The sequence below is a fragment of the Triturus cristatus genome, chromosome 4_1, assembly GCF_964204655.1.
Source record: "Triturus cristatus chromosome 4_1, aTriCri1.1, whole genome shotgun sequence".
Taxonomy (NCBI): Eukaryota; Metazoa; Chordata; class Amphibia; order Caudata; family Salamandridae; genus Triturus; species Triturus cristatus.
Genome location: NC_140585.1, coordinates 333,364,047 through 333,390,636, shown reverse-complemented (window position 1 = coordinate 333,390,636; position 26,590 = coordinate 333,364,047). Strand labels below are relative to the sequence as shown.

The 26,590-nt window shown below is 46.1% G+C and overlaps 1 protein-coding gene and 1 pseudogene across 7 annotated transcripts in view; one reads left to right on the top strand and one right to left on the bottom strand.

Annotated features, from left to right (window-relative positions):
- The window catches only part of FOXM1 (forkhead box M1), a 243,421-nt gene that overhangs the window by 58,894 nt on the left and 157,937 nt on the right, over positions 1-26,590 (top strand). For all 7 annotated transcript variants that reach the window (XM_085652312.1, XM_085652308.1, XM_085652313.1 and 4 more), the window contains exons 6-7: positions 22,086-22,130; positions 23,769-23,859. In XM_085652312.1, the coding sequence (XP_085508438.1) occupies positions 22,086-22,130; positions 23,769-23,859 (136 nt within the window). The remainder of the gene's footprint in view (positions 1-22,085; positions 22,131-23,768; positions 23,860-26,590) is intronic.
- LOC146854894 (V-type proton ATPase subunit e 1 pseudogene) lies at positions 14,477-14,685 on the bottom strand (annotated as a pseudogene).

Below are 26,590 nucleotides of genomic sequence, written 5' to 3'. Positions count from 1 at the left end.
TGCAGTGCCACAGAGAAAGCCACGTGGGTTCATTCCACATAAGGCTAAACTGGGAGTAACAATCAAACATTGTCCCATAAAGTCAGTCTGTGGTGGCCCAGAAGTATTATCTCCCAGTCCAAGGACCACGGCCAGGATGTACATGGTTTTAAGTGTATCCGTCTATGCCTGACTCAATCTTTCCAGATTTTGATGTTTCTGTGGACATCCCCCTAGCCAGGTATACTGGATGTTCCAGGCCAATGCAGCAGTCCATACTTGTGGCCAACCCAGCTATGAGTGGGGCTGCAGTGTCTTTCAACGCCCTTGCAATGTCACGTTTGGCCCAACCAGAGCAGCACCCTCTTGCATCTGTCACCCCCCTATGTCCTCCATAATGTGTAGAAAGATACATTTTGGATCCCTAGAGATTTTCCAACTCAAAACTATCTCCAAGGACCTCCAGTATCTCCTCCCAAAAGTGTGATAAGGCTGTCCAGCACCAGAATGTGTTTAACAGGTCCCCCATGGGGTCTCCACAGCGCAAGCAACCTCAAGGATCAATCAGCCCTATTCTAAACAGCTGTGTGCTTGAGCAGGACCAGATGCAGCAGTTTGAGTTGAAGCAAATGGAACTGAGTGGCTATCGCAGCCTACCTAGGGGCAACCACTACTTGAATCCAGTGCTCGTCCTCAAATGGCCCCAAGTCCCGTGTCCACGCCTCCCTCACTCCTACCATGGGATCTGGCTGATTGCGCAGCGTCTGATAGAGGATGGATAGCTTTTCTTAATGTCGCCTCGGGAGCGGGGGGGGGGGGGGGGGGGGTTGTGTATCCGGGAATGACTTGGTGCTCTATTCTGCCCACTCAAGATCTCGGTCTAGGCAGCTTGGTAGACCACCCTAGAGTTATGGCTACCACTGGGCTTCATTCCTACAGGAAAACCGCTTTGGTAACCGGTAGCAAGCTGGCGCTTTGTGATATATCAGTAATCTGCTATGCTGTGGGAGTGCAAGTAATCCAACCACCACTACATTGCACCGGTCTGCTCTTCTTTCAACAAGTAGCTAATTGTTACCTTTTTTCTGGATTAATTGTTCTCAGCCCTGCAAGGCACACTGCCCGCTCATCTTATGGCTCTAAACCATCCTGTGACCTTGGATTTTTCCTTTCTTTATGTATGGATTATTTTTTTTTCAAGCAGAGCCACACAGTGATTGACGTTGATAGTCCAACTGGATGTTAAAATGTTATCCATCGTTGTATTTTCACTGTGCTTTAACGGAAAGGGTCTCTTTTGCAATGACCCTGTTGGCACACAGTTCTCAACGAAATTGCACGCTACTAGGAAAATCGTGAATTCAAATCCGGCTTCCTCTTAGTTTAATGTAATTATGCATTGCCAAAGATTTTAATTTTTGTAAACATCTTTTTGTACATTTTATGATCTAAGTGTTTTCTCTTGTAAAGATTTTAATTAATCGAACAATAACGTTTTTGATATTCAGTAATCTGCTATACTGTGTAAAGAGTCTAAGGGTTCCCTTACTAGCGGACAGAGGCTTGATATGCAATCCCAAAGTGCTCTATTAGGTGGTAGTGTGGTCGAGCAGCCTTAGGCTTAACACAGAGGAGTGCAAGCCATTCACAAAATGCACACAATGATCTATAAATGATAACACGACTCAAGAAGTAGATCCACACCAATTTATAAAAAAATAGCAGGTATTTTGATATTAGTTTAGGTATCAGAAAAAAACTTGTTCAGGTAAGTAGGTTTTTAAATATAAATTCTTTTCACTTTACAAAGTGAACACAGTACAATTTCCAAGTTCTGCAAAGTTATCCTATGGAAGGAAACTAAATGAGTACATTGACTTACAGGACCAATCTCCAGGAGTTAAGGTGAGTGGTGGGCAAGGTTCAAGGCAGCACCAACACTACACCAGCAGCTGCCTGAGAGCGGCAGGGTGCAAAACAGTGTCGGGTGTCCAGTGGGAATCAGTCTATGTAAAAAAGATGGAGGCTCTGGCTAGGAAGCCAGTCGGGCTGAATCGGCTCAGGCCTTTTCATGCTTGGGGACGAGGGGGACTCTGTTGGTCCTCTTCTCCAAAGCCCAGGAGTGACGGGTGCAGAAGTGTCTTTAGGCGTCATGTTTTTCCTTACTGAAGCAGTCGCAGTAGTGGGGGGGCCTGCGTGCAGAAGTTGCAGGCGACATCAGGGAGTCCAGGAGGGGTGAAACCACAATTGACTCCAGCTCTGAAGGCAACTGGTGCAGTGGTTGCTTCAGGTGTCCGGTTTTGGCAGTGCCGAAGGCTTCAGAGTCTTTGGCGTTTTTTCAGAACTGGTCCGCTGTTCACAGGAGATCGTTAGTCTTTTTCGAAGGGAGGCAGTCCTCCCCAAGTTTCTGTGGTCAATAGCTGCATGGTGAGTCGACTTTTACGCAGTTTTCAATGGGGGTTGCAGACAGGCCAGCGGGGCTGGAGCCAAGTCAGGAGCTATCTCCAGACTTCTCTGCTTTTGCGGCTGTTTGGTATCCTCTTTCCTCTTAGGTCATCGGGATCTGCTCTGCTGCCGGGGACCCGACGCCCACTCTCCCAGAATACTAAATTTAGGGGCGTTAGAGGGAGTGCCAGGTATTAGCCAATGGGCTACTTACTTTTAGGGTGACTACTCCCTCCTATGACAACTTCAGTTGGGACATGGGCCTGACCCTGGTTGGTTAATTCCCTCCAGGACGAGACAGAAGAATCTGAAGAGAGGGGTTGACATCACCTGCCCAACTCTAGGGGTGTTGCTGGCCGAATGTGGGCACCCTTCTTAATCTAACTAATTTTCTCTCCTGCCAAAAGTGGGGCAGGACAGGTGGGTGGGCATTCTCTCCTATGAGAGAATCCAGAGTTGCATACCTAAGGCGGAAGGGCTTCCTTGAAGCTCCCTTGCTTTAGGAGGCTAATCTGCAGGTCATCTCGTGGGAGGGGGTGGGAGACACCCCCTACCAAAGCTGGACTGGTTTCTTGCCTCCTGCGAGCGAAGGCCTTCACCCTTGGGGGTCAGGAATTCGTCTCTGGTGTTGTGCTGTCTAAAACCCGTCAGTCAGCCCACCAGCAGTTGGTACGGTTTCGGGGGGCACTTCTGAGGTGCCCTCTGGGTGCATGTATTGTAAATCCAACACTGGAATCGGTGTGGGTTCATCAATACGAGTTGTTTGATATCAACCATCCCTATTTGCATTGAAGCCCTCATGTAGCTTTGTGACTTTCTCACCAGTGCCCAGCACATGTTTTAAAATGGCTTCCCTGTTCACTTGCACTGGCAGTAACCAAACTGATCAGCACAGGATCATATCTGCTCATGCAGGTATACCCTCACATATAATATTAAGCACCCTCTCCCCCCTTAGGGATGTCAGGCCTGCTGTAGGTGTGACTTATAAATATCATATGCAGTGGTAGGGGACATGGCACTCAGGGATGGGTGACATGTCTTGTTTTTACTTTTGTCTGCACCAAGCCACACTGCCTGCAATGGCAGTCGTGCATGTGCTTGGTCAGGGGTACCTTAGGGTGGCGGAATTCGTGCTGCAGCCCTTGGGGACCTTCTTTAGCACCTCAAACCCTAGGTTCCAGGGTACTATTTACTAGGAACTTGCAGAGGGGCTAAAGGTTTTGGGAATTAGGGGAACAATGGTACAGTTTTGGGAAAGAGCTCTGTCACTGTGGACCTGATTACCAGAACCCAGTGCACTTTCAGTTGAAATCACCTAATGTACAAGTGTGACGATTTCAAAAATTGCATTTCCCTACACAACTGTTTTCCGCCTCCGTCCCTTCTGCCAGCCTGTCTACCTACAAAATGGGCAGCCCCTACCATGTATGCTTGTTCCTTGCCATTCAGAGGAGGCTTCCCCTTTGAAACACAACTTTAGGGTCTACACCCAGTGTGCCTACCTGCCAGGAGAAGGTAGCATCTGCTCTAGCGGCAGGCCTCTATTCTTTTTTTTTTTCCTTTGAGTTGTTTGCACGTCTCCTCAAATGGACAGAAGGCTAACTCGTGGCCAGCCTTAGCAAATGGTCACTGGACGACTTGGGCAACAGAGTAGCAACTGCTTGAAGTTGCATGTGGCGACAAGTTACATTTGATTTTGGCTTTGGGCATCAAGTTGACCTAATGTAACTAGTTGTTTGTTACCTTGAAGTATCAACTTTGGTAGTCCCATTTAGAAGTAAGCACAGCAGGGTTGTTGTGTAACTCTGTAATTAACAATAAGGCTACCAATCTCTCTTGGGGGTAAACATGACAATTGTGGACTTATACTGCTAGAATGTTAAACATGTTCTACTTTACTAATATGCCTGCCTATAGCTCTATAGGCCTTCTGTAGAGGTGACCTACACATTAAAAGAAGTTTGGGCTTTGCCATTGCTTAAAATCGCTAAATCGAGTTTGCCCTTCACATCTGCCCTTTTAGTCTGCATTGGCAGACTGGCAGACAAGTTTTACATTATCTCACTCAGGGTGGCAAAACAAGTGCTGCAGTCCCTGAGGGGGGCACTTAAAATGATGGGCCTAGGGTACCCCTGGTACTTATACTAGGGACTTACAAGTAAGTTAGGCTATGCCAATAGAGTATAACCCATTTAACCATGTACCTTTTTTAAGGGTCTGAGCACAAGCATTGCATCCTGATTAGGAAGTCTCAGGGCATTTTAGAGACATTACACCAGTGCCTATTAGTCAAAATAGGGGCAAAGATTTGGTGTGAGACCTGCTAAACCCCTGTTTATCCACAGAGTAATATGCTTGAATTATCTTCCGGAGTCCATCTGGGGATCCCGTGCAAGGTCAGTGTATAGCAGTAGTCTAATACAGCAAAGCTGTACTTGTTGGAGAAAAGAGGCATACATGAGGCTTACCCTAATGAAAATGCATAACTCCTCCTGACCCACTACTGTCCCAGATGATGACTGGGTGTCTAGAGTAATGTCTGGTGATGGTGTGGGCCGAAGACAAAGTTGCTGATGCAGATGTCCAGCAAGGGTGAATGTGCTCCACCTTGGTCTTAAGTGTCTGCAAGCCTTGCTATGACAGTACAAGATAAAAGAAGTAACACATCCAAAAATGCCCGGCTTTGGCAAAGGACAGGCTTTGTTCAAGTTTCCATATGAGACCAATAACTGGTTTCTCTTGAAATTCCTTTGTCCTGTCCATATAAAACTTTAAATAGCTCTTGATTTCAAGAGAATGTAGAGACTGATCGGCTGTCTGTCTTTGTGTGTGTGGGGGGGGGAGGTGGAGTTGGCAAAATATTTTATTCAGGTGAAAGGATATTAAAACCTTCAACATAAAGTTAGATTTGTACATGTTACCTTGTTTTTATCAAACTTTGTTTAAATTAGTTGAAAAAGCCTGAACTTCTACCATTTATGTGCTGATACGGCTAAAAGAAAGGTGGTATTCAACAGCATTTGTGAAGAAGCTCTATGAATTGGTTCAAATGGTTCTTTGAGTTGACCTAATACTCTTTTTCCCATGCTTATGGGTTTTTTGTTAGACTAAGTGTGTAATGGCCCCTAATGAATTTTTTTTGTTGGTTCTTTTAGCCTCTCGTCCACAACCAGGCCTGTGCAAACAGTTTTTAAATACCTGGATATGGCAGCCAGGTGAATTTTGATGGCAGAGTACCCTGATTCAGCTAGGCTAGCAGATACAGTATTATTGTATGCAGATGCATCAAGAGGATCTATGTTTTTTCTTGCTATCCAAATATAAAAAAAAGTTTCTATTTCATTTTCTAATTGTAGAAGTGGCTCTAGTTCCTTGTAGGATCTTCCTGCAGGAAGATGGAAAATGTTAAAGATACAAAACAGGTACATGATGTGACCTAGATCTTTCTTGAATTGGATTTGGGTTGTAAATTGAGAAGTCCTATACATGTGTGTATCAGCAAACGGGGGGCTGCCGAGATTATTGTGCAAGTTTCTTTTTGTTCATTTTTGTAGGACTCTTAGCATTTGGGGTGGGGTAGAGTAGCGTAAGCAAATTTCATTAACCAAGGCATCTAAAACACTTCCACATTTGAGCAGGGATACCACCATCCACTTGTGAAGCTTTGGCATTGGTGTTGCATAAAAAAAGCCATTATTAGTGTGTTCCTATTTTCGAAAGACTAACTCTAACTGATCTGTGTCCATTACTCAGTCATGGTAGTTCTCTTGTTTCCTGCGGAGGGCATCTGCTGTTTACTTTTGCAACCCTCCACTATGCTGTACTTTCATACTGATGTTGCATCATCGAGTCCACTGACTTAGCTGCTGCCTTAGTTTGGATGTTTTTCTTCCTTGTTTCAAATGTAGTATAATGTAGTCATGCTGTCTTTTCTTATTTTGTTGTATTTTTATCCTATATGAGAAAGAAAGGCTTTTAGAGCACGTCTGACTAACCTTCATTGTGGCAGGTTTATGTGCAGTTTTTGTTCTTGTAAGGTCCACTGGCTGCTCATTAAAATGTCTTTAAATGTTGCCCAGCCCTTCATTGCCTCATCTTTTATAAGATTGAGATGTGGTTTGATTTTGTATGGGTCTTGACTGGACTAAATGTTGCCCTTGACTTATTACCAGATCTTAGAATATTTTCTTTTTGATGACTTGTATGCAATTCTCCGAGTGGTGTCTTTCCACTGCTTGTCCATTTCATTTTGTTGGCGTCCCAATCTCCGACAATATTGCGGTACAAGAGCAATGCAGGAGGACAATTTTCAGATGAGAACTTTGAATTTTCCTTTACCCCATTTTTTTGCACTTGGCTTTCAAACAAGATGATGCAACTTCTCTCCTCTTTATTGAAATAGGTTGGCTTGTTGCGCAGATGCCTAAGAATAATATCTGTGGCTTTGGGTTTGTTTTGTTTTTGTGTTTGTGGTTTGGAGTCTGGACTTAATGCTGTAGAAGGTTTATTATTCGAATAACTGCAGCCTGTGTTTGTTTTGAAGAGGGAGCCTTGTTGTGGAAACTGCTGTTAGTGTTCCCAGAGTTGTGATTTCTGAAATTAGAATGGGAGTGGAAATCTTGTTGATAGAAATGGTTTAGTAGTTGGTGGGACCCTGCGGGTCTTTGATGGGTGGGTTTCATTTTTTTTTTTAAACCTCTTTTTATTGAAAGAAATGTTAGTTTTAATATAGGCGGCACAATATTCAGGTATTGCACATCATATCAATCATGTGATAACAATATTAAGATTATCAAACAGCATTACAGTTATGAAAAAAGGGGACAAAATGTGTCCTAATGATGCATGTACTACAGTAGCACCGTTACCGGAACACTGTTGCCAGGACTAAGTGTTAAACATTATCTCCGTATGTGATGCCAGTGCCAAGAGTCAATTGACGATGCCCGTTTAAGTGAACTGTAACTAACAAAGAAATATTAAACACAAAAGAGCGCCATCTGTAGCGTGTGGAAACTACACCTGGGGGGGGAGGAGGGGGGGGGGGGAGTGTGAGGGCCAATGAGTTGCGAGAGTGAGAGGAGTGGGGAGGTCTAGGGAGATGCTGGCGACGTGCCCGGGGTCCACAATGGTTGCCTACAGTGTCTGATCCACCGGGGCAGAATGGTGGTGGTCCCCACCATTCTGTCGAAGAGAGGAGGAAGAGAAGGGGGGAATGGGGGAGGCGAGAGGGGTAGCATATTATGGCATGACAATTGCAGTCACGGCAGGGGACTGCAAGGCTCGTTCCACAGCATCTGGGTGCGTGAGGTGTTTGAGGCGTTCATCCCAGGCCTGCGCAATCGGATATTTACGCAGCCCCGCGGCTTCCTCCTTATGTAGCATAGTGCACCCGGCTTGCGCCCATATCGTAAAGGACTTCTCCCAGCTAGCTGGTATTGATGGGTCAGTGTGCTTCCAACGTTTTGTGATGAGGCGCCTTGCCGTTATGGGTGGGTTTCATGGTGGTAGATTCTTTTAATTTTTTTATTTCCATGTAGGAAGCTGGCTCTGTGTGTATACTATACCAAAGTGAGGTATAGTGTGCACTGAGTCCAGTTGATCCCCAGCGGTATAGCAGAGGCTAAAGTAGATAATACCTTACTCTTTGTGGCAGTGTGGTTGAGCAGCCTAGCATATCAGAGGGCCATGTTAAGCACTTCAACACTTAAAAGATTTTTCAGAGAAAACCCACCATACAATCCTATTGGGCTAAATGAAGTGTTAGGTTTACAGGTAAACTGTTTTGGGGGGGTAGAACCAAGGCTCCTCAAGGTTCATGTTGGCACTCAAGGGGTGCCACCTTTTGAGGGAGGGAGAGGAAGCTCCTGGGATTTTAGGTGAGAACAAAGGGGGCCCCAAGTTAGCACCCCCGGCGCCAACTGAATCGGATCCAGGCTCTGAGGATGTGGTGCCGTTGCAGTGCGGCCCTTCGGGGTCCCTCCTTCGGACCACGGCGCCTCTGCTTCGCCGCAAACTCCCGCAAGAGTTCCTGTGGTGTCGCGGAAGGTCACTGGGGCTCGGGTCGCACCCCCCGAGCCCCGCTCGGTCCTCTGGACAGGCGGCGGCCTTGGCCGAGGTGATGGCACTACGGTGCCGGCGGCTGCTGGCGGCGCCACAGGTTTCGGCGGCTGGCGGGGCACCCCTCTCCGGGCCCTTCTTGCCCCTCTACGCAGGCGGCCGCCTCATCGGAGGTCAGGTCTGAGCCGTTCCGGCGCCGGCCCGGCTCTGGTCTCCTGTGCCGTATCGGAGGTCGCCCCGGCGTCTCCACCGGTGACAGTCGACGACTGGGTCCTGCCTAAGGTTGCGGACTCTACGGCGCCGGGCTGACTTCGGGTTGTTGACTCTTCTCCTGACTCCTCCTCTTCTCCAGAGTTTTGACGGTTGCTGGTGTCATCCTCGCCGGAGACGGGCCGCCGTGTCGTGGCTTTTCCCTGACAACGTCTAAAGGCGGCTCATCGCCGTCTCCACGACCGCGGTCTTCACCGGAGGAGCCGCTGGTCCCCCACTCCTCGGTCCCTCTTCCTTCCAGCCTTGCCCCCTCCTTCCTCCAGTTGGCTTGGGGGATGGCCGCCTTAGCTTGCAGCAGTCACCTAACGAGGAGCTGCTTTCCCCTCCGCGGGGCCCTACTGAGGCGGGTGCGGCTATCGCCCGCGCTGTTTCCACGGCTGTGTGAATCTTGCGCATGAGTGATCCAGCTGCCCATTTCCCGGCAGATCATCTTCTGGAGGTTCTCCATCAGGGCTCTGGTGGTATGGAACTGTTGCTTCCCTTCAAGGTTTCACTCCACTCTTCTCTCTTGGGCACTTGGGGCCGTCCCGCCACAGGGGACCCGATGCCCCAGCACCTTCTGCACCGCCACCATCCGGCACCGCGTGATCCGGTGTGCCTTTCTCTTCACCCTTCGACCAGAGGCCCCTTTTGCAGTCTGCCTTTCCTGTTTTGCCGCCGCCGCTGCTGTTGTTTCCCCTGTCACGGGAGGCCCCCTGGCTGGACTCCTGGGGCGCAATGTTTCCCTCGACCAGTGCGGCTCTGCGGGCCCTTAACAGTGTGTTTTGGCTTGGGCCACTTCTTGCTTGTGGGACTTGGCGGAGTCCCTTATGTCTGCCGCTTCTCAGGAGGGTGCCTGTGTGGATTTGAGACACCATGTCTTGGATGGTCGGGAGCTGGTGGCGTTTATCCTTCGCTCTGCTCTGGACATCTCGAAGGTGCTGGGTCATGCCATGGCTTCTTCGGTTGCCCTTCGTCGCCATGCCTAGCGTCTGGACAGTGTGTACCCAGAGAATGTTCGAGGACGGCTGGTGGACCTCCCCTTCGATGGGGCTCTTTTGTTCCATGTCCCTGCGGACTCAGCCATCCAGAGGTTCGTGGCGGTCCTCCTCTTCCTTCCCTCCTCTTTTCCTTTGGGTTTTACACCATGCTGGGCCTGAGATTGGGCATTCTGCGTTTCCCCTCTGGCTGCTTGATAGGCTTCCTGCATTTTTTTTTCCGCAGGTCTTTTTTTGTTGTCCTCTGCTGCAGAAGTTTCTTCCTAAGAGATTCCCATGTTTTGGTATATGAGATGCCCCATGTGGGGGGCAGGGTTGGCTGATATATAGCCCTGGTATGTGCTGGGGAGTTCTGGTCGCCTGCGGGCTTCTGCTCGTCGTGGCGTTATGGTATGTTGCGATCCAACCTTCTTCTTCGCCTTTTTGCTTTGAGTGTTTCGTTCTGTGGTGTCCCTGGCGTCTGGTGGAGCTTGCCAGTGCCGCCCTCTTGTTCTTTCTGCACCGTTGTGCCTTCTTGGGGCTTTAGTGGACTGTCATCCTGCCTTCTCCGCTGCTTCCAGTGGGCCTTGTACTCGGTTTTGCCTTTTCTCCCTGTGGGGGGAGATGGTCCCTGACTTCTGGACCCTCTTGCGGGCGCAGTTTGTCCCTGTGGGGCGTTTGACGATTCTTCCTGGGTGACCTTGGGTTCCCCTTTTCAGCTTGCGCCTGCTACCGGTGCCGTCCTGTCTGGGATTGCCTTTGATCTGCCTCTTCTCCTTGGAGTCTCTAGGTTGCTCTTTTCCTTCGGTGCTCCTTTCCTTGGCCTTGAGCGGAGGTTTTGTTGCCTTACGTGGGCGTGGGGTGTTTGGCCTCTTTGCGCCTTGCCTTGTTTCCTCTGCGGAGTGAGGACAGGCTATCTTCTTTTCTATTCCCCCCCCCCCCCCTCCCCCTCAAAATTGGGGTTGGTGGCTTCCTGCTGGCGGGGGTTTCCCTTTGCCTGGGGGACGTGGCTTCTTGTCCTGTTTTCGGGATCTGCCCCCGTGCGTCCCTCTGTTGTGCCCAGGTGGGTGGGATCCTCTCGCAGACCTTACTTCCCCTTGGGTATGGCTAGGGTATCTGTTCTATGTGAAGGAATCTGAAGTTAGTAGTCTATCAGATGTACGAGTTACTTACCTTCGGTAACGATGTATCTGGTAGAGACGATTCTTGCCGCAGATTCCTTCACAGCCCGCCCTACGTCCCGTTCTGCGAGGGCTTGTGATTTGGTCTTTTGCACTCGCATCCCTGTGGGTGGCTGTGTCTTCTATGAGTACATTCTTTCCCTCTTTCTTTCAGGCTATTCCATTTTTCCTCCCCGTTGTCGCATGGGAGGATAGGTTTGTTGGTACTTCTGGCTCTTTGCGATCCTTGAGGTTGGGGTCTTTTGGCTGTGCCTCTGCCCTTGTTCCTGATGGGTTTTGTCACACTCTGTGATGGGGATGTCTTGGAGTTTTGTCGTTTCGGGTGTGTCCCCCGACTGGTTCCCCTTCCTTGTCTTTGGTTGGGGTTGTAGTCCTGTTGCATGTTATCGTGACATTTTTTCATATGTCCCTTGTCTCCGGGGGGGGGGGGGGGGCTGTCTCTGTACTGGCAGGGTTGCTGCTCTGTTATATATCCTTTCTCTGCCTTTGGGTACTGCAGTGCCGGGCACTGCTCTTTATGGTGTTCCTCACCATTCCTTTTTCTGCTCTTTCGCACACTGTTCCTATACTCTGTTTTGTCTGCTGACTCCGCGTTGTGGCGCATAAAAGTTCTCCGAAGAAAACTGACGTGTGCGCGCCGGGGTGGGACTTATGTGACCTCGCTGGCGTCACGTACGCGGACGATGCCTGGGCGGAGTTGTGTGCTGCCGGCGCGCAGGGATGCTGGGCAAAAAAGTTTCCGGGTCCAGTATCACGCCTGGAGATAAATCTACGTGAAGGAATCTGCGGCTAGAATAGTCTCTACCAGATACATTGTTACCGAAGGTAAGTAACTCGTACTTCTGGGTGCCCCTAAATACTGTATTTAGGGGGCGTTTTGGGAGTATTGAGGTCCGTAACCAATGGGCTACTGACCTTAGGGTGAATACACCCCTGTGATGTGCTCACCCCATGTGGAGTGGGCACAATCCCTAACTGGAGGGTTCCTGCCATCTGCAAGATGGCTGGCACTGAAATGTGGGCTTCACTTCTTCTCCCCCACGTGGGCTTAGGTTGGCAGAGGTGGGCACACCTTCTGGTCTGTTCTAGTTTTTTTACGCCTGTCTTCCTGCCGAAAAGGGGGTGAGACAGGAAGGGGAATCTGCTCCTGATGGCAGGAGAGGCTGGGGGTCGCTTTGTGAAAGCAGCAAGGCCTTTGAAGCTGCCCTATCACAGATGCCTCTTCCTGACCTGGGGAAGGTGTGAACACCTCAGCCCAGGAAGGGCTTTGTTTTTCGGCCCAGGGAGTGAAGACTCCCACCCCAGGGGTCCAGAAACTTGTCTTGTGGTGGCCGGCTGGTGGTCACCAGTCAGGAAAGCACCACAGGCTGAACCAGAGATTTGGTTAAGGGGCCCCCTCTAGAAGGGACCCCTGAGGGCAGGGAATAACACATCTGACACTGGAATCAGTGCAGGTTTATTATTCTGCGATGTTTGGTACCAAACATCCCAGAATTCAGTAAAGACAATATGGTGCTAGGAAACTTGTGATAACCAGTTTCCAGACCATATTACTCAGTATGCCTTTACTGGGCACTTACAATATCTAAGAATGGGCTTAGATATTATCCGGTCCTGTGTGCTCATGCAGATCCTCACATGAGGGATAGTGCACCCTGCCTTTAGGGTAACTTGCCTAGGCCCCATGCAGTGCAGGACAGGCATGGCACACAGATGTGTGCCATGTCGACTCTTCACTTTGAGCTGCACCAAAACACGCATGCTGCAATGGCAGTGGTTCATGTTTGTGGTGAGATGTCTCCTAGAGTAGCATAATACATGCTGCAGCCCTCTGAGGCCTCTACCTGGCTACCACGCCCTTAGCACCATAGGTATCATTTACAAGGGACTTACAGGAAAGCCAGTGTTGTGGCAATTGTGGAAACAATGGTACAGGTTCGGGAAAGAACACAGAGCCTGAGTACCTGATTGGCAGGGACCCAAGACATACTCAGTTAAAGTGAATCAGAAATCTGACAAAAACCATTTCAAGGGTCATATTAATTTTGTAGAGTCCAGTGGAGAGTTATGTGGAGTGTCGTACAGCAGGGGAGAGTGTTGTAAAGTCTTATGTCAGAGTGGAGTAGTGTGTAGTGGCGTATTGTTCAGTGTAGTAAAGTTTTTAATATAGTTTAGTGACATGGTGTTTAATATAGTGGATTATCATGGACTGGAGCAGCAAGTTGTACAATGGAATGACGTATCAAACAGTAAAGTAGGGTGTCGTAGACTGTCATAGAGTAGTGTTTTAGAGCGAGTAGGGTAAAGTTGAATATCGGAGTGAAGTATTGTCAAGTGGAGTGAAGGAGTGTCGTAGAGTGGAGTGGCATGCCATCTAGTGGAGTGGCATATCGTAGAGAGAAGTTCAGTGTTTAGTGTAGTACAGTGGTGTAGGGTGGATGGGCATAGTGTAGTACAGTGGCGTAGGGTGGAGTTGCATACAGTGGAGTCCAGTTTCAGACAGTGGAGCGGAATATATTACAGTGGTGTAGAGTGGGATAAAGTGCAGTACTCGAGTGGAGTAAAGTGTCAGAGTGGAGTGGCATTTTGTAGACTAGAGTAGAGTGCAGTAGAGTGGCGTATCATACATTTGAGCAAAGTGGCATAAATTGGAGTCCTGGTGTTGTACTTGTAGTGGTGTGTGGTACATTACTAGAAGGTGATGTAGAGTGGCATACAGTCTAGTTGATGTTTGTAAAGTCCAGTGGTGTACAGTGTGGTAGAGTGGATTGGCATACACTGTTAGAGTTGAAATGGCAGAGTGCAGTGGAGTACTGTCAGTGTAGAGTGGAGCAAATTGATGGGCATACAAAGAATTGCGTACAGTGTCGTATAGGGAACTTCAGTATCGTAGAGTGGAGTACAGCAGCATTTCCCCATCACAATGCACCACGGCACCCTGGTGAATCGTCAAAACTAGCCTGGGCCCTACGAATGGATGCGCACCAAGCACACAGTTTGGTAACTTGCTTTTACCTGCTTCTGTGGCAGCGAGACAGAACAGAATTATAGACAATTCAATGCCAGGACTTCAATAACGAGTTGACGGAGCAACAGATCAGCCCTCCAGTCCCCAGGCATGTCTCGCACGCCACTTTCTCTCTTCTCCAGCCTGCCTGTTCTGACATTTGGCATCGCTCACTTCTGGTATGTAATAGGTGCAACAGGTCTGCAAAGTTTCGCCTAAGATTCATCAAACTGGTGTACAGTTATTTTTTTGGATTTATTTTTGTTTAATTTTGTAGAGCTCATGAAAAAATTAGCACTTTTTAATGAAGAAAATAGTTTAGTCTCATGTGTTTAAAATTTTCACACTTAAATAAGGCACAGGGTTGTGAAACAGAACACTTTGCCCCAAAAGGGAGGTATGAAACAGAAGATTCTGCAATACAAGTAAAGTTTTATGGCTTCGTCATAAAATTAAGGCATTTTCAAAGTATGTTGCAACAGCATCTTGCAAGGCTTTCTTTGGATGGGAATGTCAACCGGAAGTATCTGTGTTACCTGTAGCTGGGGTGAAGGCCGCAGGTACACAGAAAGTGGTCACTGCCAGTGATGCCTCCAGTACCAGATGGTTTCTTTGCTCATCTGTGGCCCAAAAGAGTGGGTTGACCTGCGCCAAGATGGCTACGGCACATGTCACTAGCACTGTATTGATGACTCCCAGGTTAGGACCCTTGGGGATGAATCAGGGCACCACGGTACCCACCACTCCGCAGACTCTTAGGCACTGCCAGCCCCGGGTACGCCATGTCTGCAGCCTTAGCAAATACCACAGAAACTCAACGGGTGTAAAGTCAAAATATATATTCAACTTGACTTTTGTGGCAGCGGGGAAAATTATCCGGATGCGCTATCGGAAGCATAACTAAGTTTTTTTTGTACAGGTGTACGGCAGCGGCTTGTACAGTGCTCAGCTGTGTTAAAAGCCTAGACTCTTACAGCGATGGGTTCATTGGTGCTCCCCCATGAATAGAATAAGCACTGACAATAGTTTTCTTTTCAGACCAATCAGCTTTGCTAACTTGTTATGGGGATGCATTACATTATCTGCAAGATACTGTGCAGCATGGGCAAAGTCGGGAAGGATAGGATTTCCAAGGACAGGTCTGTCATTTTGTAGGAGCGTGAAGAAATATACGCTTGTGTGTGCCTACAAAATTTACATAGGGTAATTTTTTTCTTTATTGATCCAAGACACACTGTGAGAAAGTGCGATCTTTCTTGCATGGTATGCCCCCACTTTTTGCTGAATGTACTTTGACTGAGTGTGCCCTGGACTCCTGCCAATCAGGTGCCCAGGGCATATGTTCCTTACCTAAAACCCAAATTGGAAATCCCTGGCCACATGTCAGGCCCTGGTAAATGGTACCCAGGGCCTTGTGACCAGGGAAGGCCTCTAAGGGCTGCAGCACTTATTGTGCCACCCTTAGTGGCCCCGTACCCTAACACAAACACACCGCCTTTGCAATCTGAGTGTCTGGGTACAAGACAAAACAGTCGACATGGCACACATTCCTGTGTGCCATGCCCACAACCTACACTGCCCTGGCATACATCAGCCACCCCTCTAGCTGGGTGCCCTATGCCAGTGGTGTGGGTATAGGAGCATGAGCCCTGTGCCCCTACAGTACCCAGGTCCATTCCTGGGCACTGCAATTGCAGTGCTGCCATTTAAGAGTATATGGTGCTGGGTGATCGTCAAACACTAACTCCACAGCACCATAATGGCAACTCTGAAGATTGAAGTTTGGTATCAAACTTCTTAGCACATTAAACCCGCACTGATGCCTGTGTGATTTAATGTACAAAGCACTACAGAGGGCATCTTAAAGATGCCCCCTGAAACCTAACCTACAATCAACGTCTTGTCTAAAAGGCTGCCTAGGCTGCCACACAGCAGACATGTTGCTGGACCCCTGCGTGGAGAGACCCCGCTCTCCTGGGCCTGCAACAATGCACATCCTGGGCGAGTTGCTAGGTCTCCTCCCCTAGGATGGGCAGGGGGAAGCTTCAAAGGCATGCGGCCTTTTGTGAGCTTCTTCAGGCCACTTGCTGTACTCAGCAACTGGCCCTCACCGGTTCTGACCGCCACTCTGGCGGAAAGACTGTCCGGAAACTCCAAGTAAGGACAGGGGATGTGCCAGCCCTGCCAACCCCACCCCTCAGGTGGGGGAGGCGAGGTGAAGCACATCTCTGGGCCCTCGCATCTTGAAGATGGGGAGCCCTACCCAATCAGGACTAGGCCACTGCCCCTTCCCACAGGCGAGTGGCAGGATAGGGGGTGTACTCACCCCAGGACAGGGACCCAGTGGTCCCTGCCCTTTACTTACCTGTAACGCCACTAAATGTAGTATTTAGGGGCACCCTGAACCTTCCTTCCTTAGATTCCATATTCTAAACTAGCAAAGAAGAACAAGAAGAAAGAAGACCTGCCATGCAGCTGCTAAGGAGGAGGAAGACACCAACTGCTTAGGCCCCAGCCCTACCGGCCTGTCGACCCTCGAACCTGCTCCTGCTAAATCCCGGCACCTCCTGCGGCCAGCAACCTCTCTGGGACTCCCACGAGCAGTGGCTCTGCTCAAAGCAAGCTTCTAACCCCTGGCATCAGCCTGGAACCGCGAACCCTGCACACTCTGCACCCGCTAAGCCTGGCCTGTGCCGGAGTGGACAAAGACCCCGAGAATTCCCCCCCCCCCCGGCGACTGTGACCCCGAATGGACCCACCTAGACGCTCCTGACTACGCTTGCAGCCTCAGAACCAGGGACCCCTCCAACCGCGATCAACAGAGTGTAAGATTTCCCCACATCAAAAGGCACCCCTGCACCTGGCGCCCTGCGGCCCCCTGTGTCCGACTCCTGGGTACCTACCTATCCACCAACTACCCAACTTACCTCTCGAAGTGGTGGTGGCACCTGAAGACTCTTCGTCCCAGAGCTTGCAGCCTTTGTTTGTCCTTGAGCTTTCTCATTGAAATCCATTGAGTGCCCGAAGGCTCAAAAGCACCCTGCACCCAGCCGCCCGAGTGGCCCTGGCAGTGCAACCTCTACACCTATCTACTTCCCCACTTGCCCCGAGTAAGTGACCAGGAGCCCAACTCCCACAGCTGCGTGGCCAGCTAGTCAGCAGCCACCAACCAAGGCCCCCCTACCTCTCATAGGATAACCTTGGGCCTAACTCTCTCTGCACCCGGCCGCCCTTGTGCCGCTGAGGGTGAACCAACTGTACCTACCTGACCCTGGAGTCTATGCCCAGAACCTTAACTCTGCCAGTCGAGTACTTGCCTTTAAGCCGATAACTCAATTTTCTCCATAGGGTAACATTGACTGGCTTTTCCTGAAATTTCTTTTAAGTGTGGACTTTTCAAAACTTAAAATATTCACCAAAAATCAGCCGAGTAACGAAAATACTCGCCTGCTCTTAGGTGAGCTCCCAGCGCTGGATCTTGGTGCCCAGCACTGACTCTGAAAAATACTTACAACTGTACTTACCAGTAACCCAATTTTCTCCCATAGGAAATCATTGACTGTTTTTCTCTGAAATTTCTTCTAAGTGTCAATTTCTGCAATCTTTAAATATTGTTTAAAAATCGTAGAATATCTGAAAACGTAATTACTTACCTGTTTTGGATAAAGGTCCCAGTACTGAGTCTAGGCACCCAGTACTGGATTACAAAGGTAACGAGAACATTCCAAACCTGCTACCTGAATTTTCTGCCATAGGGAATCATTGACTGTTTTCTATGAAATATTTTCTAAGTGTCAACTTTTAAAATGGCAAAATATTGTCTAAAAATCATCACAGTAATTAAGTCAACTTTTATCACTTGATTCCAAGTACTGACCCAGGACTGAATCTAGGATCCAGTCCTGGAATTCCAAAAGTAATCCTTAAAGTAATCTGTGGCAAATAACTTAACTTCCATTGAACTCAATGCATTATTGTATTTAAAATTGTGTTGCCTATTGCAACCACTTGTAATTTTCCACAAAAGTCAATTGCATATTGCAAAAGTATTTATATAAAGCATCTCATTCTGAGAAAGTATATTTTAATACCTATTGTTTGTTCTAAAATAAAACAAGCATATATTTTTTTATATACAAATAAGAATGGTTTTTCCTGGGACCAATCCCGAGTCAGGTGATGCGTCAACCGGCAAATCCCTAAGCCGGAAATGAATAATCCAGAATTCGTCAAAGTATAGGACGCACTCTCAGAGGTCAAGTTGCTTCACCAAAAGTTTTAATTCCTGTTAACCGCTACGCGTCTCGACACCAACAATGTATGTTGATCACACGATGGTCGTGTGATCAAGACACATTGTTGGTGTCGAAACGCGTAGCGGTTAACAGGAATTAAAACTTTTGGTGAAGCAACTTGACCTCTGAGAGTGCGTCCAATACTTTGACGAATTCTGAATATATATTTTTTTATATATAAACCATTGGCCTAGAGTTCAGTTATTGAGTGTGTGAGACCATTTGCTGGCTGAGTGTGTGCAACAAATGCTTTACACTGTCCTCTGATACTGCCTTACTGCTCGACCAAGCTACCACTTTAGAGAGTAAGGTTATATCTAACTTTAGCCTCTGCCAAGCCTCTGTACACCCTGTACCTATTTGGGAACAGTATATACAGAGCCACTTTCTCACACTGGGTAGCTGGTTGGTAGGAACCCAGAGCACACTCAAAGTACATCAACATTAGGCAAAAAATTGGAACAACCAAGCCAAAAAGAGGCACTTGTGTACAATATGCATTCACATGTCAGTGTAAACAAGCATTGGAAAAATCAATAGCTCAGCTATGTAATGTAGATACCTACTATCTTTGCCAATACTTTTTTGCATAGTGTAGGATACCTTATCTCACACAGTTCTACAACTTGCTAATGTTGCAATTTATATATATTCTTTATTTGTATATCTAGTTATAGATATTTTATTTATTTATTTTGGGGGGCATTGGAAGGTATGGAAAGAACCAGTCAGCAAATTGCTTGTTATGTTGTATTTATAAAGCGCGTGGCTACTCCCAAGAGCGTCCCGGCGCTAGGAGCAAAAGACCACATAACAGCAAACAGAACACCACCCCACAGCAGAAAACGGTCAGATCCTAATGCTGGACAGAACCATGTTTTCAGTTTCCTCCTGAAAGTAAGGTACCTGTCTTAGAGAGAGAGAGAGAGGTAGGCTATTCCATAGCCGGGAGGCCACCGCGTGAAAGGATCTTTCCCCTACCAGGGAGAGCAGGACTTTCGGAGTAGAAGTCAGAAGCTGAGCAGAGGACCTCAGGGTGCGTTGAGGTATATAGGGTTGAAATCTTTCCTTAAGGTAGAAAGGCTTCTGCCATTCTACCGATTTTTTTTTTTTTTTTTTCTTTTCTTTATTTATGTTTTTTTTTTGTGTTTGTGCGAGAGATTGAGGAGAAACTGTAGCACTGAGCAGAATTTCCAAAAGGAGCCGACTAGTCTTAAAGAACGATTCACCACTAGGGGGTACGACAGGGCAACTCTCGACAAAGCACACACTAGAATAAACAGAACAAAACGATCCAACTTCCTTAAAACCAGTAAGAGGATCAAGGATAATTCATCAAGACAAATTGCTATGATTACGCAATTCCACTCACACAGTGATGAAATATATCGAACTCTTCAAAAACATTGGCATCTTCTAAAACTTGATCATGATTTGGTTCCGTATCTCAGGAACAAACCCCACATTACATATGTGAGGTAGGTTATTTAAAAACATTCTCAATCAAACGGCACAGACAACAATACAACCAGCAGGCACTTGGTTACCTGCAAAACCAAAAGGTTTTTTCAAATGTTCCATGTGTAATGTGTGCCAATTTGCACAAGACAAGATCGCAAGCTTTAGTTATAACACTGGACGTGTATATAACCTCAACCACTTTATTAATTGTAATACCAAATATGATGTTTACTGTATGTTTGTCAATGCAATAGGATTTATGTTGGTAGCACTATAAGATCGCTTAAGGAGCGTATTCAAGAACATATTAGAGCTATCAAGAACAACAATATTAATTACCCCCTGGCAGCACATTACAATACTGAACACAAGTCATCAGAGGTATTACACATCAAATTTCATGCCATAGATTCAATTGTTGATGATCCTCGGGGAGGTAATAAAATCTTGGCTTTAAGGAAATTGGAATCCAAATGGCTTATTAGATTAAGATCTGTCGACCAGGGACTCCTATAAAAATCTGAGACCGAAATGCTCTGTTACACATTGCGGTGAAAGCAGTTGTTCAGAAGTAGGTGAGTGAAATGGACAATAAAGCCCACCAGTCATGGGCAAGGGGCTGAACTGAACCCCACTCTGTCTATATTAGTAACATAGGTCTGGCCAAGAGACAACTAAACTTCTTGTAGCGGAGACCTAAAAACTGGAATTTTGTTCATCATCCTTTCACCTTTCGGGGCTACATTCTCTGTTGACTGCCCCTTTGGTCTGTAGATTAAAACTTTCTTGTTGCTGGTTTTCCATTTTCCCAGTAAATAGTAATTTACTGGTTAGCTGCTAGGTTGTCATTACCTAATTTTGTGTTGCTGTGAGACGTCTATATTACTGTGATTTTAAAGTATTTTTGATTGATTTTATCCATACATCACAACACATGCCACGCACTGCAAAGAACTGGGCATTCACTTTTTCATTTGAGATCAGAACACACATTAGGGCAATCATCAATGTTGGATCCAGACAATGAATAGACTATCTATCTGGCGGTGGAGTTCAACCACAAACTGCAATCCAGAGGGCTGGCCAAACATTCATGCACACTTAGGAGGGTGCCACCACTCCCACCGCCACTCCCATGCTGCCCAGCCTAGCCCCTCCCCAAAAAACTGCCTTTGCAATGAAAAATAACATTATTTTTTTTTCTCCTTTTTTGTCGTGCTGAAATGTAGTGGGGCACTGCTCCTCTGCCTTAGTGGAGGAGCCGCCCCTGCGCAATAAAGTTGCATTTATAATGTTTCCTGATGATTTACGGGGGGGAGGGTAGGGGAGGTCAGTGCATCGTCCTCATCAGCAGGGCTGCTGTCACAGTCCTACCTTGTTCTGCTTTCAATATCTGCTCTACCCTCTGTGATTCGATGCATGCTGTTGGGCATCCAAGGGTACCCATAATCTGTATTGCCTGTGTGCAGCCAAACTTCCAGTTATCTATAAAATAATGTGGGTAAAAGCCCATTCAAGGTGGCGCTCATCTGGGGGAAATTGCAGTTTTTTTGGTCAACTGCTGCAAGAGCTCTAGGTCTTTCTCCAGTTTTTCATCCCCTCTAACCAGTATCCTCCTGATTTCTTCCGCTTTACACCATTTCCCAATATTTTTCTTCAGTTTGTGACCATGGGCTCCTGCAGACTCAACCAGTGTATCGCCAGTCGCCTATGTGCCAGTAACAGTATAAAGTTGATAAACTTAAGTTATATTTTATTGTTTGAGGCACTGACTTCCATACTAGGTAGGCAGACTTGTGGATTATTGTGTAAATCTCGCTGGAACTCTGTCTGATATTGGTCGGCTACAGGCATCCAGTTTGCATGTACCCGGGGACATACAACATTTATTGTTGACCCGCATGTGTCGGATGGCTTAAAATCTGAGACTTAAAATGTATTGTCAAAGTGTTTGCTGTAGTTTCTCCATGCCTAATTTAAGTCATCCTAAGGTCTAAAATATACTCCAGGTGTTTGTGCGTAGCTGGATCATTGAGTGACACGAGACCAGCTTTGTTCCCTGAACAGAAGGATTAGCAATTTAATGCTTTGTCAGCTATTTGCAATGATGTTTATGAACATGAGCAGATCGGATCCAGTTTCCTAGGCCAGGTAGTTGAGTTGAGTCTTGGCAGTGGTTTTCACTTTGTGAAATGCCTTATTTTTGGCCAGCTGTTGTATATCACCTGCTTAGCTGTTGCTGCATATCCATCCATTTGTGTGACGGAGGTCAGAAATGCAAAGTGCAGACCAGTTGTTTAGGTAAAAATTAGTGATTTTGCAGTAAATAGGGTTTAAATTATGTGTGCTTGTACCTCACATGTTTGATTTGCCTCTGTTTTGGTAACTTAATATTATTTTTCTTCCCTGAATGCCCTCCTGTTACCAGCCTATGGACCAAAGCCCTCTGATGCAAGTTCTGCCTTGTGACCTAGTAAGACTCCACCCTTTCCCTGGACTGCCTTGCACAGGAAGGGTTGCATGTTTTTTTTTCCATTTTAAATAGTGTTCTTTTCTTTCTGACTTTTTTTTTTGTTTTCTAATCACAGTAAGTGCTATCCCAACATTTGCTTTTGATTGCAGATTTGGCATGCAGTTAAATTATTTTGCTCATCATACTTGTATCATTGGTCTCTTTGTTGTAGGGTTTTGTCCAGTATTCAGAGGTAAACACCAAATAGATTGTTCCTGTTATTTTTGTACCATTATCACTCCTCTAGCATGTAATGATTTTGATTTATTCAGTTCAGTTCCATGAGCTATTGATGCTATGAATCTGTACTTCATGACTTAGCTGCAGGTGGTCATTAAGTATGGTGTTATGGTAATTGGCGGAACAGGAGTAGTTTGTATGACCAAAACATCAGTCTCAAACTCTGCCCTTGGATTTGGACTGATAGCTGCATCCAAAGAATGAGTACTCACTGATCACTTCCATTTGTAATGGTTCTAGTTTACTTGTGGCTAACCTTGGTTGTACAGTAGCAGCCCCGCTCCTAGGCTTTCTTCAGTGCTCCTGAAACACAGCTACCCGTTAGGAATGGCCTGAAAGTTAATTTCCTATGGTCCATATGGAAATGTCTCAACAATTTGTCCTCATCGGCATACTAGGAAAGCTGGTTCATGAATGGTAACTGATTGAGCCATACTAAGACCTACTGATGGTCTATATCGTTATGAGCAGGTCATAGACATTAGCAGACCCATAATGTAAAGAAAAACAAGTTTAAAATAACCCAATGCCAGGAATTGGAGAGATTCATTAAAGTACTGAAGCCCTAAAAAGTTCCAGCTTTCGTAACAAAACTCAAATGTGTTTTGGATATGATTTGAAAAATAAATTATTTCAAGAACATCAGAAGTTGTTGATGGTTTAATTCATTATTGGGACTACACAATGACCTAGACTTTGCCTTACTGACCTGATTCATCACAGAACTCAAGTTCGTTATAGAGTGCCTTTCACAAATATTAAAGTGTTTTCACTTGCAGGTATTATGATGGTTAACTGGAAGGGGGGGTAGGGCGGGGACTGGGCACCAAATTACATAAACAACTAAGTACAACTTTTGTGTGTGGCTCAATTCACCATAGGACCTTTGTTTCCTTTGAACTGTAATCCCCGTGCGTCAGATAGGATCCTGAGCTCCCCAAAGTAAGGCAAAGCACACATTCTACTTAAAGCAGAAGTTCCTTGAATCCAGGACGTCTCTATGGCTTTAAATACAGTAATGAGCAGGGGCTGCAAATGAGTCAAAGGGGAGTGAAAGCTGACCACCTTCAAAAATATCGGCCCAAAAAGACTTTCTACAGAAGCAGCACTTTTTCATAACGCCTTGTCTCTGGTACCGAGGTGCTCCACATCTTGGAGCAAAGACAGAAACTTCTTCAAGCTTTAATGCGAACAAGAAAAATGATTGTTATGAGTTAATAGACCAACATTATTCAAGACAACTTGCATTAGTCTTACAGATTTGCATATTGCATTTTGTATAAGCTATTGTGTACACTGTAAACAAAAGGAAACAATCTGTTTTTTCCACGTTTCCCTGTGTTTGTCTTGTGACTATAGCAGCAGAAACGACTCCTCCCTGAGTTGCAAAAGTGTGTGGTAGCAGGCAGTGGAATGAAAAGTGAAAGCCTTGGTACCAGCGTTTCGACTGGTGAGTTTATATACTAAATAGCAGTCCATTTGATTTTTTTATTCCTTTTCTGATATCCTTCTCTATACTCTGAACCAGATGGGTGTGTGAATTGCACTACAATTGATTAACTGTGGAAAAAGGTACAAAGGGTCTATGTTTAGAACCCAGTCACCCTAGAGTTATTGATTAGCCATCTGATCCTTTTTTGAGCAACTGTTTGTATTTTTGAAACATCAACTTTCCTTTGGTGTACCTTTTCTCTACTATCCATATCATGTACAGTTGCATATCAGGGGTGTGGAATTTAATACAATATCTACTTGTCCATGGGGCAGGTTGCTTCATAAATCTTCTTGTCCTGTAACAAAATCCACTTGTCCCTTTTGTGCCATGTAATGCTGCGACAAATTGCGGCAGCAATCTCATTATATAAGAGTTCTGATATAGCCTCTCTAATTACGCCAGGGCTCGTACCATAGTAGGGGTGAATACTAGCAATTCCCTTATGTTGCTACGTTTCTGCAGGTCTGCATACTGGAGCTGAAGGTAGTGGTAAGCAATAGTTCAAGGGTTGGAATGCCCTTTTGAGTCTGTGCAAACCTACTAATTTACGTGTTTTAAGGGTTTGCACCAACTATTTTCTAATCTTTTCCCGTACTCAAAAAAGTTGTAAATTTACTCCTGACAGTGGCAGACGTAAAACGTCTTCCAGGGTTGGGAAAAAAGTGGTTGGAGGAAAAGTGAACTTAAAACATTCAGATTGTCACACTAGCAAATCTACACATGCACATTTGCACATGCTAAAATGCAGTTCACAAATATTTTCTAGGAGTACTATTCTTGGCCTACTTCTGTAAATTCTTATGAATTCACGGAAACTGTATATATACACTTAATGCAAGGATATATACCATGGATGCACTTTTGAGACTTTCTTTAATAATTGGGTCTCTAATTAGGCCTGGCGTTAACCATGACCTTTTGTGTTTAATAAAATTCTGTCTCTCTCTCTCTCTTTTTTTTTTTCTCTCGGTCGATCAGCTAGCTTCACAGTAAGTAACAGTATTCTGCTCTTTTACAAGGAGCATATTGGCATACAAAGTTATTTGGTTCAGTGCCTGGAACTGTTGTGGCAATGTGTGCTTTTTGAGACCTAAAAAATGGTTTGCTTTTGCCAATGCTTGTTGGAATGGTGAGGGCCCAGCAGCTCCCACACCGATAAGGTTTTACAAAAACCATGCCTAAACAAGTCACACATTGACAAAACCAAAAAGCTGACCACCAATTTCGGACCTACTGGCTTTGCCAGTGCTTGTTTATTTTTGTTTCCCATAATCGTATTTAAACTGGTTGCACTGATTTATCATTATGAATATTTTTGGGGAATACAAGTATACATCAACATGTTACTAAATGATGCTGCAAAGATATGGTACCTAAAACCTTATAGTAGTTTAGCAAAATGTTTTTTTTCTACTTGCATTTTTTTGTGAACATTTTATTTTGAAAGCAAAGAATCATCACTCTTGCTTTCAAGCTTCGGCAAATATTTGCATATAATCAGAGAGCATTCTGGGAGCATTATACATAGCCTCATATTACTAAACTTTGAAACCGTGTGTACACATTTATACTGGAACCACCGTCCGTAGTGCAGGCCGAGCTTACAACATTTACTTTTAGTGATAACCCTAATAATAAAGGTTTTGCATTAATGAACCATAAATACAAGTTTGAACAGCATTTAACACATGGACACAAATATTACCTGACATTGCCCTTTCCTGATCCATAGTGTAATACTGTAAACTGGCAGTCAAAGGGTTTGTGCTGTAGGGGATTGGGCCTACTTGTCCAAAGGACAGAATACACATGAAAACTTGTTGCCCTTGACCTCAAACAATATGTCCCGGGCGTCGGGCTATAGGAATTCCACATCCCTGCATATATTTTGGAATAAATACTTCAGTTCAGCTTTCGCACCAAAGTGTGTCCAGAAAATTGAATAAGTTCCAACTCCATGCTTGTTTTTTATTACCACTTCGTTCTTTATCATGCCTGTAAATGTAGTCCAATAGTTATAACTAAAGCAATCGCCTTTGTTTAGGTGTTCCTGATGACTTATCTCAGTTCAAGACATTGCTTACAGTGCTGCCATCATCAAGTTCTACTCTGATGGATTGCACTGAAGCAGTTTTAATCCTGTATTTTTTAAGTCACAGCTTGATCAAAGAATGTACATGAATGGAAACTAATCGGGCTCTTGCTTCAATTTATCAAGGCTTAATGAATTACCATAGAATAGTTTCTCTTAGATCATAAGTTCTGAGAGTTGGTGACTCTGAACATGATCTGCCCTAAGCCCATATCCAGTGCTCCGGGTTGCCTTTTGTGAAAGGAAACGACTTCCAACCCCAAAAAATATTGTGATAATTCAAATATTTGAGTACACACACAAATTAAAAATTGACAAAACTGTTAAAAAGACCCACTCACAAACCCAGTCAGATACTCGCAGTCCCACCCCCGCTTACTCATCCATAGAGCCACTCCCAAATCCACACACCTACCTATATAGTCACCCACACAGCCGCTCCCCCACCCATACAGCCACTCACACATCCGCTCCCCCACCCGTACAGCCATTCACACACCCGCTCCCCCACCCGTACACCCGCTCCCCCACCCGTACACCCGCTCCCCCACCCGTACACCCGCTCCCCCACCCGTACACCCGCTCCCCCACCCG